We start from the raw sequence: 13,566 nt of genomic DNA, 5'->3' as shown, positions 1-13,566 counted from the left end.
CCTCTCTTCCACAAGGTACTGAAAGTGAGCGAGGTCATGTGCTCAGATAACACGTACACTCTTAGTGCAAGATAATAAAAGATAGAGATAAGATACAACATAACATCCAGACTTTGTCTGTCATTGAAAGGAGCTGGACCCAAGAGCAGGCGGAGGCAGATGTAATATGATGAACAGTTTATTTAGGAAAGGTTATGGAACGGGTGCGCAGGAGGAGACTGGCTTGAGCAATGAGAGGTGGAAGCTGGGGTGGATCATAAGGGACTCAGGAAGCTTCCACTGGATGGTAGTTGGATTAATTATTTTGGTAATTGGGAATGGGCCAATGAACCGGGGCATGGGTTTACAGGATTCTATCGTGAGAAGAGAGTCTGACTGTTTAGCCCACCTTGTATGTGGGTGTCAGCCACTCGGACATCTTTCAAAACGGCCTGTTTTCCAAATAATCAGGCTTGGTGATCATAGCAAGCCATGAAGTGGGCCATACCAGTTGTGGAACTGATAAGGGAATTGTAGGTGTACTCGATCCATGGAAGGAAGGAACTCTGCGAAGTTGGTGGTGGGTAGCAACACAGCGCGGAGACTATTCAAGTCTGGTTTGCCCGCTTCATCTGGTTGTTGGTTTGTGGGTGATAATTCAATGAAAAACGGGCTGCTGCGCCCACCACCTTGCACTTTCCACAATTGCAATGATAATTGGGAACTTTGGTCAAAGACAATATGAACGGGAATACCATGGAGTTTGAACACACGTAATACACTGCCTTTGCTCACAGGTTAGCACATGGAACTTTCCTATAGGTGGTCCAGTAGTGTGTATCTAAGGAGAAAAGCTTTCTGGTAGAGGTCAGCTGGGTTGGGAGTGCTGCGGTAGGTGGCACATCAAAAATGAAAAAAAACTCCCATGTCCATTATATTTCTTGAATGATAATCCACCCTCCTCTGCCTTTGGGTGGCTAGTGGCAAGACAGGACTCATACATTTAGTGTATTCCTCCTTTGATTCTCTGCGTGCGGACACTCTTCACCAATGCACCCACGTGCAGAAACACGTGTAGGGTATAGTATTTTAGACATTTTTTACAGATGCTAATTGAAATTATGTCATGGTTCCCTGCTAACCTTCATGAGTCACAAATGGAGGACCATATCAAATTCCTGCACATGTATGTACATGAAAACATCACATTGTAAGTAAATGTGTTTTAATCTTGCTATAAAACTTAAGTATCAATCTATATGAATTCTGTGTTTCTTTGTAGGATTTAAACAAAGTAGCCTTCCGTTTCAAAGACAAGGAGCGACCGCGTGGCTATACCTCCAAAGTGTCTGGTTTACTGCACGTAGGTGTTCTCTCCACATATACAGTGGCACAAAACAGTATTTGGATTGCCAACAATTGCGGACGTTCTTCCACTTAAGATGAGAGAGGCCTGGAATTTTCATCATGAGTATAACTTAATTAAGAGAGACAAAAAAAAAAACAACAGAAAATCAGTCTTGATTTTTAAAGAATTTTTGAGAAAATTATGGTGGAAAATAATTTGGTCAATCCCAAAAATTAATCTCATACTTTGTTATACATTCTTTGTTGGCAATGACAGAGGTCAAACATTTTCTCTCAATCTTCACGAGGTTTTTATACACCGTTGCTGGTATTTTGGCCCATTCCTCCATGCAGATCTCTAGAACACCGATGTTTTGCAGCTGTCGCTGTGCAAAACATATACTTGAAACTATGTTTGAAGATTTTCTAAGGGGTTGAACTCTGCAGACTGGCTAGGCTACACTAGGACCTTCAAATCCTTCTTACCAAGCCACTCCTTCGTTGCCAGGACGGTGTGTTTGGGATCATTGTTAAGCTGAAAGACCTATCCATGTTTCACCTTCAAAGCCCTTGCTGATGGAAGATTTTCACTCAAAATCTCACGATACATGGCCCAATTCATTCTCACCATTCACCCAGTCTGCCATGTGGTTCTGGGATTTTTGCTCACCGTTCTTGTGATCATTTTGACTTTACAGTGTGAGGTCTCGCGTGGAACCCAATCTTGAGGGAGATTCTCAGTGTTGTTGTATGTTTTCTATTTTCTAATAAGTGATCCCAAAGTTGATTTCTTCACACCAATCTGCGTATTTATTGGAGATTCAGTCTTCCCAGCCTGGTAGAGGTTTACAATTTTTATTTCGGGTGTTCTTTGAAATCTCTTTCATCTTGGTCATAGTGTACTTTGGAGTGTGACTGTTTGAAGTTGTGTTAAAAATCGGTAACGAGTAGCCTCGTAAAGAAGAAATTACAGGTCTGTCAGAGATCCTGCTTGTGTGGAGGTGATCAAATACTTAATTTTGGCTGTAATTCACGAATAAATTCTTTAAAAATCCGACAATATGATTTTATGGATTTTTTTTCTCGTTTTTTTCTCTCATAGTTGATGTATATATACTATGATGAAAATTCCAGGCCTCTCACATGGCAGAAGAACAAATGCACTAATGGTGACTAACTACTTTTTGGCTCCTCGTTGTAAGGTTGTTTTCACCGAGTAATATTGCAGCTTGTGGGTCCTATCCCAATTGTCACCAGGCACTCTGTTGCAGTTCTTCACTTATTGGCTCTGTGACACAAATGTATGACATTAATATGCCGTTTGTTTTTCAGTATTATCCGCTTGAAGAAGTTCTGGCAGCAGAGTATCTTTTGGAAGACTTTAGACCAGACTTAATTGAGATGGTGCTGGACAAGCTGAGACCAGAATTTGTCCGGTTAGTGCAAGGACCTTTGTAATCTTGTAAATTTAATAAAGCAACTTCTGTTTGCCACAACTTGAAACCTGGCTCCAGGTGCTCGTGACCCAACAGGATAAGTGGTGTAGAAAATGGATGGATGGATGGATCCAGTTCTGCTTCCTGTTGTTTCTTCAGAGCCACCGTTTCTAATCCCTACATCATGCCCGACCTCACCACTGTTTTATAAACTTTACCCCTTATTATGGCGGATACTCTTCTGTCACGTAGAACACCAGACACCTTCCACAAACTGTTTCATAGGGTTCACTACAGTATTATATTTCAAATCGGGTGGTATTATGAGTGAAACTTGGGTGAGGGGATCTGTTTTCGTTTCTAGCCAAGTGTAATTGTTATTCAACATTTCAGTTGTGGCAACAAAAAGAGACAAACTTACCTATTAAAGCGTACATATACGTCTGTGTGTGTGTGTGTGTGTGTGTGTGTGGTGTGTGTGTGTGTGTGTGTGTGTGTATGAAAACACGTGGTACACCCTAACTATGGGAGAAGAACACGTTGCTTCTGACACGGAAGCTCTTTTCGAAAAGGACAACACCACACAACCGAGTGAAGTTACCGGGGCAATATTACACTATTGTTTCAAGCCCTCAGGGCAATATTACACTATTGTTTGAAGCCATATTTAGATGATATGCATTCACGGCCAAACCGCATCCCCGTCTGATCCACTTCCACGGCGGAGATGAGCCATCGCGGCTCATCGCAGCCTGGCGGTGTGGCTTATGACGGAGTTGAGCCGTACTGCTTTAGGGTGGTGTTGATAGACGCCGCAGTACGATGAACAACACAGTCAGCCGGGGCACTTTACTGCACGCACGCGGCTGAGTGACACATTTTCGGCTGGGTTCTTCAGAGCCCGCCCCCCCGTCCGCACTCCCCGACGCGCAGCCTTCACAGAAGCTATGACCATCGAATGCGGTGCCTCAGCCAGTGTGGCTGATTTTCCGTGCCATGGTGGCATATAATGGAGTCGAGGCGTGCTGCTTTTAGAGGGTTGTTCACAGCCACCGCAGTACGCGATGAACCCTATCGAGCCGGGGCGCATTACTGCGCGCACGAGGCTGAGTGAGACATTGTTGGCTGGGTTCTTCAAATTCGCCGCCATCCGCGTAGCAGCCCGACGCCGTCCGACACGCACATCGACATATTTCATATGCGGATCTTTTGTTATGTTATGAGAGACCGATTACGTGGTCTGCCAAAACTTATTTTTTTTAGTTGTTGAACACACACCTACCTGTGATTTGGAACCCACGAACCTCTCGTCCTCTGCACCCGTGCAATCCGTTTTTCACAACGAACCGGGTCTCTTTCAAACTTATGAAGGGTAATTCCATTCTCCCGAGTGTTGAAGCAATGTCCAGCAATGCAATGGGCCGGCATTTTGGCTAATACAAAGGAACAACGAGCTACCTTCCCAGAGGTAAAACTAATGGAAACAAACGAGTCCACTTGGGGGTGCCGCTTTCCTTTACGTCGCTTCCTGCTTCTCGAGAGGATTTCATGGCGGGAATTAGAAAAAGCTGTATACATCAAAATCATGTTTTGTGGTGAAAAAACGCATTGGCCCATATTAGCTGACGTTTTTTCATTAATATATAAAAATCTTCCATTTCATGACACTTGACCTTTACGAATGACCCACTTGATTAATGCTAACATGGAAATAAAAACGCTATGAGCATGCTAATATTTGTCATTGTTGGTCAGTTTTAGAACTCTTTAAGCAACGGATATTTGAACACAAACAGTAGCGCAACATATGTAGACATAAAGCACAGTCATAACAATATGCTGGCATTCTTTGATCGCTAAGAAAAAATGACTGTGACTGCAACAAGTGATTCACTTGCAGTTGTAGTAGTAGAAGTCCTATTCTTCGTTTCTGTCTGGATCCATGGCCAATAAGCAACGGGTGCACACTAGAACTGTAGCACAATGACTTATTGTAGAACTAAAGTTAAGGTGTAATTCTTAGCATTTTATTTAATTGTGTGATCACACTTGTTTTTAAGTTAAATATTGTAAAAAGTGCTCATTTTCCTTGTTAAAACAAATCTTTGGATTTTTTTTTGGGGGGGTAAGGGGGGTGGAACGGATTATTAATGTTTTTGTTTTTTCAAATGGGCAAAGTTGATTTGCGTAATGCGTGTTTTTGATGATGAGCGTGGTCACAGAATATATTAAACGTATCCCGGTTACAACGGGACAGCTAATTTGGCTGCAACAACAAAGTGCTTGTGTCTGAACAATAAATTCCTGCAATGTCAAATTTCTTATCAATAATGAAAATATTCTCCTCTCGCAGAGTTGTTTTGGTCTCAAAGTCATTTGACGGTCAAACAGATAAGTCAGAAGAATGGTATGGTACACAGTACAAACAGGAGGCTATCTCTGAGGAGATCATCAAGGTGAAGCACTGCAAATACTGTACCAATCTAATCATTCTGTTGGCAGTTGAATTAGTCATTGTGAGAGAAATGCTTTTTGATGAACGGCAAGAGGCTAAAATCATGAATTTGTTTCAGAAATGGGCTGGTGCGGATCTCAACGGAAAGTTCAAGTTGCCAATGAAAAATGAGTTCATCCCTACCAACTTTGAAATTTATCCCCTTGAGAAAGACTCTCCTGCTGTCCCTACTTTAATTAAGGCAAGTGTGTGTGCTGCCATTTGACATCAAAGTAGTGTCTCCTCCAGTTACGTACTCAAGAAGCCTGAGTGTAACTTAAAGAAAAAAGATAAATCTGATGGTGATTCTGTTTGCTAAAAAACATATGGTGTATTATTATGATTATTATTATTATTAGTTTTATTATTATTTTTAAAAAGTAATTTCACACATCAAAACAAGATTGTGTGCGGTCTTCTTTTAGGACACTGCAATGAGCAAGGTGTGGTTCAAGCAGGATGACAAATTCTTCCTCCCCAAAGCGTGTCTGAACTTTGAATTCTTCAGGTATGTAATTATTCATTTGTCACTACCCAGTGTAATTAATTACATTTTGAAGCACGTGAACTGTCATGATTACAGATTAGTTGTCCATAACATCCGCAAAGGAAGTGCTTTCATTCCTTCCCTCTATTTCCATAACATTAATGAGACAGAACTTTTGAGGCCGATATCTCAGACCATTGCATCATGGACGTTAAGAAAAAAAACACTAGTTAGCTTCACTATGCAGCACATTTTTTTTTGTCTTCTACAATCACAAATTAACTTGTTTTCTTAATCCAAAACTGACAGTATGTTTGAAATGTTAGAAAAGTGGCAATAAGTATAATAATTCCAAAAGAAAACAAATAATCCCCGCCCCCCCCAACAAAAAAACGTTCCAAGGAAACGTACAGCATGCAAAATGTAGCTTTTAGAACAACGGATGACCTATTATTTCTGCATTTAACATGTGATGAGTTTAAAATCATTTATCCTTTTTTTCTGTCACTTTGTAATTGGTTTATTGCATGCAAAAGTTGAATATGAAACCAAAAGCTCTATGCTAAAATTTGAGTATTCATCATGTGTATAAGCTTTTCTTTGCTAGTTTTTGTTTCCTAGGCCAAAAAAAAACCATCATTCTGATTTGTACTCAGTGCACTTTTTCTTTAAACACTGCTATTTTTCTACAGCCCATTTGCGTATGTGGACCCATTACATTGTAACATGGCTTATTTATACCTGGAGCTCCTAAAGGACTCCCTCAACGAGTATGCATATGCAGCCGAGCTAGCTGGTTTGAACTATGACCTTCAAAATACCGTCTATGGGATGTATGTAAGTATTCTGATTTCCCTCGCCTTAACATTCATGCTGCATCCCAAACCTAAAGTACCTCCTACACTTTTGTCAGACTGGGCTACAGTGGCTCAGCCAGGGCTCAATAGGATTGATTGGGAAAAAATAAAGTACTTTTTCTACCACCTAACTATGTTTTTACCAAAGTCATATGGTAATAAAAATATGATTTATATGCACAAACTAGACCTGGCTGGTGTCATTTTAGCTTTTCTTTATCCACATCTTCTCATCCTTCATCAATCTTTGTTCCCCTCTTCAATCGTTCACCTTCCCTAAAGCGATCATTCCTATAAATCCTTTTTTCATGTGCCTCACATAATCAGGCACAGAAATTGTATTGCTGTTCCTGTCATGTAAAACTAACATTATGAGGCTTTCTCAAAATGTTTACGCGATACACAAAGCCAGTCGTGAGGCAGCATATACATACTCTTCCTGTCATTCTTCACATACTTGTGCTGTCTGTCATTCCCACCAAATATCCATTGTTTTTTTTTTTTTTGTTCTTCCCCCCCACCCCCTCCTCCTGTAGTCGCTACTTATATGCAGATCCACTGCACTGCAATATGACCTACCTGTTGCTCAGGTTACTGAAGGATGATTTAAGAGAGTATACATATGCAGCCCGCCTGGCAGGGTTGGTGTATGGCATAGCCTCAGGGATGAATGCCATCCTAGTAAGTAAGACGTTTGAATCCTGCAGGAAGTGGAGCTAGTTTTTAACTGTCTTCTTTGAGGCATTTCAAGTGTGGAAATAAAACCATTTCCTTATCCCTGCTCACTTTGCTTGTTGTTTTCAAAGCAGAGAGTTTTGCTGTGCTGTTTTGAATTTGAGGTGTTGCATTTCAGTGTGTTTAAGTTGACATAGTCTATTGGTTGTTCTGTTATTTCAGGTCAATGAAAATTTCTTTTTCTATAGTTTGAAGATAGAGGAAATGTTAAAAATCATAAATGGCATTACCAATAAATATTTATCTCTCTCATGCCAAAAATGATCATTGTTTCTGTTAAATTTAGTTATAATTTGTTCACATCAAAACAGGTTTTCTATATTTTTCAATTGAGGGACGTTATTATAGCAATACATTTTACACACGCACAAAGTGAAATAGTTGATTTTTTTTTTTTTTTAAATTACATTTACTATAACTATAATTTTGAAGGTTATAGTTTACAGCAGGCTGGTAAAGCATTAGCCTCATAGTTCTGAGGACCCGGGTTTGATCCCGGCCCTGCCTGTTTGGAGTTTGCATGTTCTCCCCGTGCCTCCGTGGGTTTTCTCCGGGCACTCCAGTTTCCTCCCACATCCCAAAAAACATGCAACATTAATTGGACACTCTAAATTGCCCCTAGGTTTGATTGTGAGTGTGGCTGTTTGTCTCGACGAGCCCTGCGATTGATTGGCAAACAGTTCAGGGTGTCCCCCCTCCTCCTGTCCGTTGACAGCCGGGATAGGCTCCAGCACTTCCCACTACCCTCGTGAGGATAAGCGGCAAAAAAAATGGCTGGATGGATAGTTTACAGCAAATTATAACCCCACATTCACCATCTTTAGAAACTATTACATAAAAGCTAATGTTATCAACCAGGAATTTGCCCAGTGAAAATTATTTTTCTCAGTGAAATGTATGAGTACTGAAATAAATTAACTTTTCTTCCATATTCTACTGAATTGAGATGTACCTGTATTGTAGATGGAAATATTTGAAATGTTAGTCAAACTCCATCCATTTTCCATGGTGCTTATCCTCAATGGAATCAAAAATCTTTAATTGTAAAAGGCATTGTTTTTTTCCCCATTTCATCACAGCATTCTTTACTATCATTCAAGTTTCCAAGTATGTTAACTATTGTAACATTGGTAATGTTCAACCACGATTTAAACATTGAATTTTGACAAATTCCACTACTCAGTTAGTCAAGTGCTACAATAGTTTCTTTTTTTTTTAAGGATTCTTAAATTATGTTAACCGTCAATGTGCTGTAATGTAAAACTTTTGAACAAAATGTTTTTACCTAACTTCTACAGCCTTTTCCACTCTTGCTAAAATTTTGCATTGTTTGGAATAACACACTAATCTCTGTTTTCTGGTTTTGCTTATTAACAACACCTCATTGAGGAAAACACTTTTGTTTGTCCATGAGCGGTACCTAATTAGTTGGAGTGAGCATTATCAATGTGGTCAGATTTCCATTTACCATGGTTAAGGATTTTAGGAGAACAAACTTTGTGATGTGGGTAGGAATTGGTGTAATTGCTGTATTGTGAAGGGTCTTGAAGGTGTAGAAAAATCTGCACAGTATAAATTTCCTGACGGATATTGCTCTCTCCCTTTCCAATACAGCACTACTTTAAAAGTGATATATTTGACCAAAACGTGATTATGAACAGATGGACAAATTCAATCAGATCATGGAAGAAAGAATTTTCTTATAAACAGACTTTGTCTTTAGCTGTTTAGAGATAATTTTGTTCATTCCGTGGCGGGCAATATCAGCTCTGTCCAGACCCAATAGTCCCACATACTGTGTAGCACAAGAGACAAAAATTAAATAGATAAATAAATAAGACGAGCATTTGACCAACACTGATAATGCCGTTAAACCATCTGTTCTTTGTCACTGCCCCAGCTGTCTGTTAAAGGTTACAATGACAAGCAAGACATCCTGTTGAAGAAGATCATTGAGAAGATGGCCACATTTGAGATTGATGAGAAACGTTTTGACATAATCAAGGAAGCGGTAATATCTATAGTGAATTTTTTGGGGTGTATTTAAAATTGCCTTCCATTGGAGATTTAACAGTATTTTGCTTTGCCTGCATTTTTTCTTTTCTGCAGTACATGAGGTCTTTAAATAACTTCAGAGCAGAGCAGCCGCACCAGCACGCCATGTACTACCTCCGTCTGCTAATGACTGAGGTGGCTTGGACCAAAGATGAGCTCAGAGATGCTCTAGAGGGTGAGATGCTTATATGTAATTTTATTGATTAATATTACACGTCTGGGGAAACTGGTAATCTCTTCAAAACAATGCTCATGCATTTTCATTTTTGGCTAAAGTCCTCAACAATTGCTCAAATAAAAGGTATGATTCTTGTCATGTATGACAAGATGGATAATGTATTCCCAGATCCCCGCGTGAATATTTCATATTTTCTGACTGAACGAATTGTACATGCTCCTTTTCCTCCTTTTTTCTCTCTTACCCGTCCGTTCTTGTACTCATTTAAAAACAGCTGGGAAGTAGAAAATACATTATATTCCACAGAGAGGGACTTGAAAGCGTTCCTATTGTAATTTTTTAAAAAATAGACAGTTGATAAGGTTGATTTTTTTTTTTTTTTTTTTTTTTTTTTTTTTTTTTTTTGGGACGTTTTACAACCCCATTCCAATGAAGTTGGGATGTTGTGTTAAACAAAAACGGAATACAATGTTTTTCAAATAATTTCCAAACCATACACTACAATAACAAGATATTTAATGTTCGAATTGATAAACTTCCTCCTGTACTTTGTGATGATGATATGGACCATAGATGATGATCCTTGCAAATGTACCCTGAGGAACACTGTCCTTAAACTGTAATTAAGAAAAGTAAAAGAAAGTAAGTAAGAAAAGAAGTAATTTCTCACACACTTGTTCTCAAAGGGGTGAATCTCGCCCCATCTGACTGACCAATTCAGGGAAGTTCCTTTTATACCCAATCATGGCACTCACCTGTTCTAGTTACCCTGTTCACCTGTGGGATGGTCCAAACAAGTGTTTGATGAGCATTCCTCAAGTTTCTCAGTCTTTTTTGCCACCCTTCCCAGCTTTTTGGAATGTGTTGCAGCCATAAAATTTGAAGTTAATAAGTATTTGCTAAAAACAAAGTTTATCAGTTTGAAATTTAATTATATTGTCTTTGTAGTGTATTAAATTTAATATAGGTTGAACATGATTCGCAAATCCTTGTATTTTGTTTTTATTTAACACAATTTCCCGACTTGATTGCAATTGGTGTTGTAGTTTGACAGCATCTTAGTGAAGTTAGTTTGAGCAAAGGTTTCAGTTTTCTGTAAGGGAGTTTACTACCGCAAAATGGAGTGTACTGCTGTAAATCTCACTTACATACATAGATTTACAAACTTCAATCACACAGTCACATGCATGATCTTTTTCCAATCAACAGTGTTATGTGATGGTAGTTGAGATTGCAACATGAGCCAAATCTTGTTTACTTCCTCTCATAGATTTCATGTGATTGTACTATGATGAACACTCCCAGCTGCACCATGCCTCCTGGCCAAAGTCAGCTGGATTAGGCTCCAGTTTACCTTCTCGGTAATGATAAATAGGCTTTACACAATCAGGATTTTTAGGGGCCATTGGCGAGTTAAAAAAAAAAAAACAATCACCGATCCAATCACAAGATGAAGACTATGAGTCTGTTTAAATGACTTAAAATGAATTTACTGTATATACTTGTGTACTTAATTGTTAAAAACATTATATATATATATATAAACACACACACACAATAAATGATGTGTCTTTGTGAATCTATTTGGATGGGCACATGGACATGAAAACGCAACTACATTGTCACGGAAAAGGCAGAAAGGAAGCGAAGCTTGGTTCCTGGGGTGGAAAGGGCACATTTTAATTGACAGGACAAATAAATGCAAAAAGGAATGAGTGAAAATGAAAAAACGTAGCAATATTTCATAGTGAATTATAAGGCAACGACCCGCAACGTGAAAGGTTGTAACACAGACCTTTCCGCCAAAGACGCCGAGTATGATTGTTCAGTCTTCGTTTATCATAAGGACTGTGTTTGGCAACAGATTTAGTGTGGCTGCCACCCTTCATGTTAGCATCTTGGGCTGTCGGTGCATTCACGAACACTGCGTAAGTGGGAGTGGATGTGATCTTTTGTAATACAGTACATAATTGTAAAAATAGATTCCTGGCAAAATTACTTACTGTAGTAAATAAAACACTGTATGATAACATAATCAACATGGAATTTATTTATTTTTTTAATATAAGAATACATCAGATCAAATCCTATGTTAATATAGTCAACCAGAGCTGCAAGGAATGGTTAGTATGTTACCAATGTCCCTGTCCCACCATCATTTCTGGGATATTGTATTATGGACTGAATATGTGGCACTAATGGGGAATTGAACTTCCAGTATTTTGAGGCTGTAACCTATCAGCAACGTACTGAACTAAATTAATTTCTTCGTTAATTTTTGGAACCGTGTACTTGATTCAAAATTTTGTTCATTGTTGAAACGGTAAACAATTTTTTTTTGTTTTAACTAGTTACCATAGAAAAATTACTTTCCCAAGACAGTTGCTTACCTACAAGATGCTTCAAAGTTTTGCTTAATGTACTCATTTTGTGACCTATGGCCAGTATACTACCATCTGTACATGGCAAATGTGGTTAGAGAAGAATAACGTGTGAAATGCATTATTTACCCTAAGTGAAGAGGCTTTCGGAGGATGTGCGAGTGCTAAAATATTTTATAGCTGCAGTTCTACATTCCATTCCCCATTATACTGTCATATTTGTATTGTTTAATAAAACCACAGCTTCCTGTCCCAATTCAAAAAATGGCACAACATTTCCCCTGAAAATCAGAAAGGTGGTCCTCAAATGAAGAATTAACAAAACTGCTCCTCAAAGAAAAAATAAAGTTATTGATTCTTGACTGTTTAGAGACTCATCTTCAAACACTAGCTGATCTCATATTTTTTTTTACTGTTCATTGACATCCAAGAGTCTCATTTCATTGTGATGTTGCTCTTCGATTGATAGCTGTTATCTGTTTTCCAGATGTAACTCTCCTACGCCTCAAGGCTTTCATACCTCAGCTGTTGTCACGGTTACATATTGAAGCCCTTCTCCATGGCAACATCACCAAGGAGGTTTGTTGTTTGACTAAGAAAAATTGTATTTAGTTTCTGGTGTTTACAGTCACCTAGCAATATTCACAAAAATGTATTGTTGGCAAAAGTCTTGGAAATCTATTTAATAGTAATCAAACACTTTTTCTGAATAGACAGACTTAAAAAGCAAATATTTAATATTAAGACTCATCAAACGTAGAAATGATCATATGAACACAACTATGGTGCATCGAATTACTATCCAAACCGACCGCCTGCTGGCTTTCTCATTTTGGTTGTCAGTATTCCATTTTCACGCAGTCCACCACCATCCATATAGCAGTGATGAAAGTCCTCCGGATTTTCCCGGAATTTTGGATTTTTAAATTTTCAGAAAAATTGCTCTGTAAAATTGAGGAAAAATTGCCTAAAATTAATCCGGATATTAGTTGACAACATTGAACGAACATGCGTTTGAGTTCGTTCGTTTTGCTTTCACGTGCGTAGCCATGTTGAGGCACTAACACTAGTAACAGTAACGCCCCTCGCCTCGCATTCTCTCAAGACGTCGCTTATTTTGTGTGGTCTTGACATTAATTTATGTGTTTATTTCATAAACGTTAACTAAACAAGTCTGCTCCAAAACAACCGGTATTCACCCGGAAACAGGAAATGCAAGTAAACCGCACAGAGCAAGTATGAAAGCGCATGTTCAGAACTGCTTTATGTAATGCGAGCACATTTACATTGACAGTCATCAACATCATGAGGCATGTGAAAGGAAATTCAGTTACACCAGGGGTGCTCATTACGTCCATCGCGAGGCAGCGTGATGGCATAAAAACAAAAAAAACAGACTATCATCCACCTCGTCGCTTGATTCAGGTGTGGCCAATATGTCAAGCGCATGCACATAAAGGCGCGTTCTAGCAAGCCGGCCTCCTATTTACGTGGTGCGTGTGCCGCCCCCCCAACAATACGTCACGATTGCCGACAGGAATGTTTGTTCCAATGTATCGCTAGCTTGTTGCCACGAACGCCGATTATAACTAACTAAACTAAACTTTCAGCATTTTC

At 39.0% G+C, this 13,566-nt stretch overlaps 1 protein-coding gene across 2 annotated transcripts in view; it reads left to right on the top strand.

The window, feature by feature from the left end:
- Window positions 1-13,566, top strand: part of ide (insulin-degrading enzyme) — a 35,202-nt gene that overhangs the window by 9,921 nt on the left and 11,715 nt on the right. Inside the window, exons 10-18 of one of the 2 annotated variants that reach the window (XM_061836677.1) lie at window positions 1,262-1,342; window positions 2,659-2,762; window positions 5,116-5,218; window positions 5,336-5,458; window positions 5,682-5,764; window positions 7,137-7,281; window positions 9,236-9,346; window positions 9,445-9,565; window positions 12,437-12,528. In XM_061836677.1, coding sequence (XP_061692661.1) covers window positions 1,262-1,342; window positions 2,659-2,762; window positions 5,116-5,218; window positions 5,336-5,458; window positions 5,682-5,764; window positions 7,137-7,281; window positions 9,236-9,346; window positions 9,445-9,565; window positions 12,437-12,528 — 963 coding nt within the window. Of the gene's footprint in view, window positions 1-1,261; window positions 1,343-2,658; window positions 2,763-5,115; window positions 5,219-5,335; window positions 5,459-5,681; window positions 5,765-6,435; window positions 6,581-7,136; window positions 7,282-9,235; window positions 9,347-9,444; window positions 9,566-12,436; window positions 12,529-13,566 lie in introns of both variants that reach the window. The other variant, XM_061836676.1, reaches the window with a different exon arrangement.

Source organism: Syngnathoides biaculeatus, chromosome 12, assembly GCF_019802595.1.
Source record: "Syngnathoides biaculeatus isolate LvHL_M chromosome 12, ASM1980259v1, whole genome shotgun sequence".
Taxonomy (NCBI): domain Eukaryota; kingdom Metazoa; phylum Chordata; class Actinopteri; order Syngnathiformes; family Syngnathidae; genus Syngnathoides; species Syngnathoides biaculeatus.
Note: the sequence above shows the minus strand (reverse complement) of the source record. Positions and strands in the feature narration are given on the sequence as shown.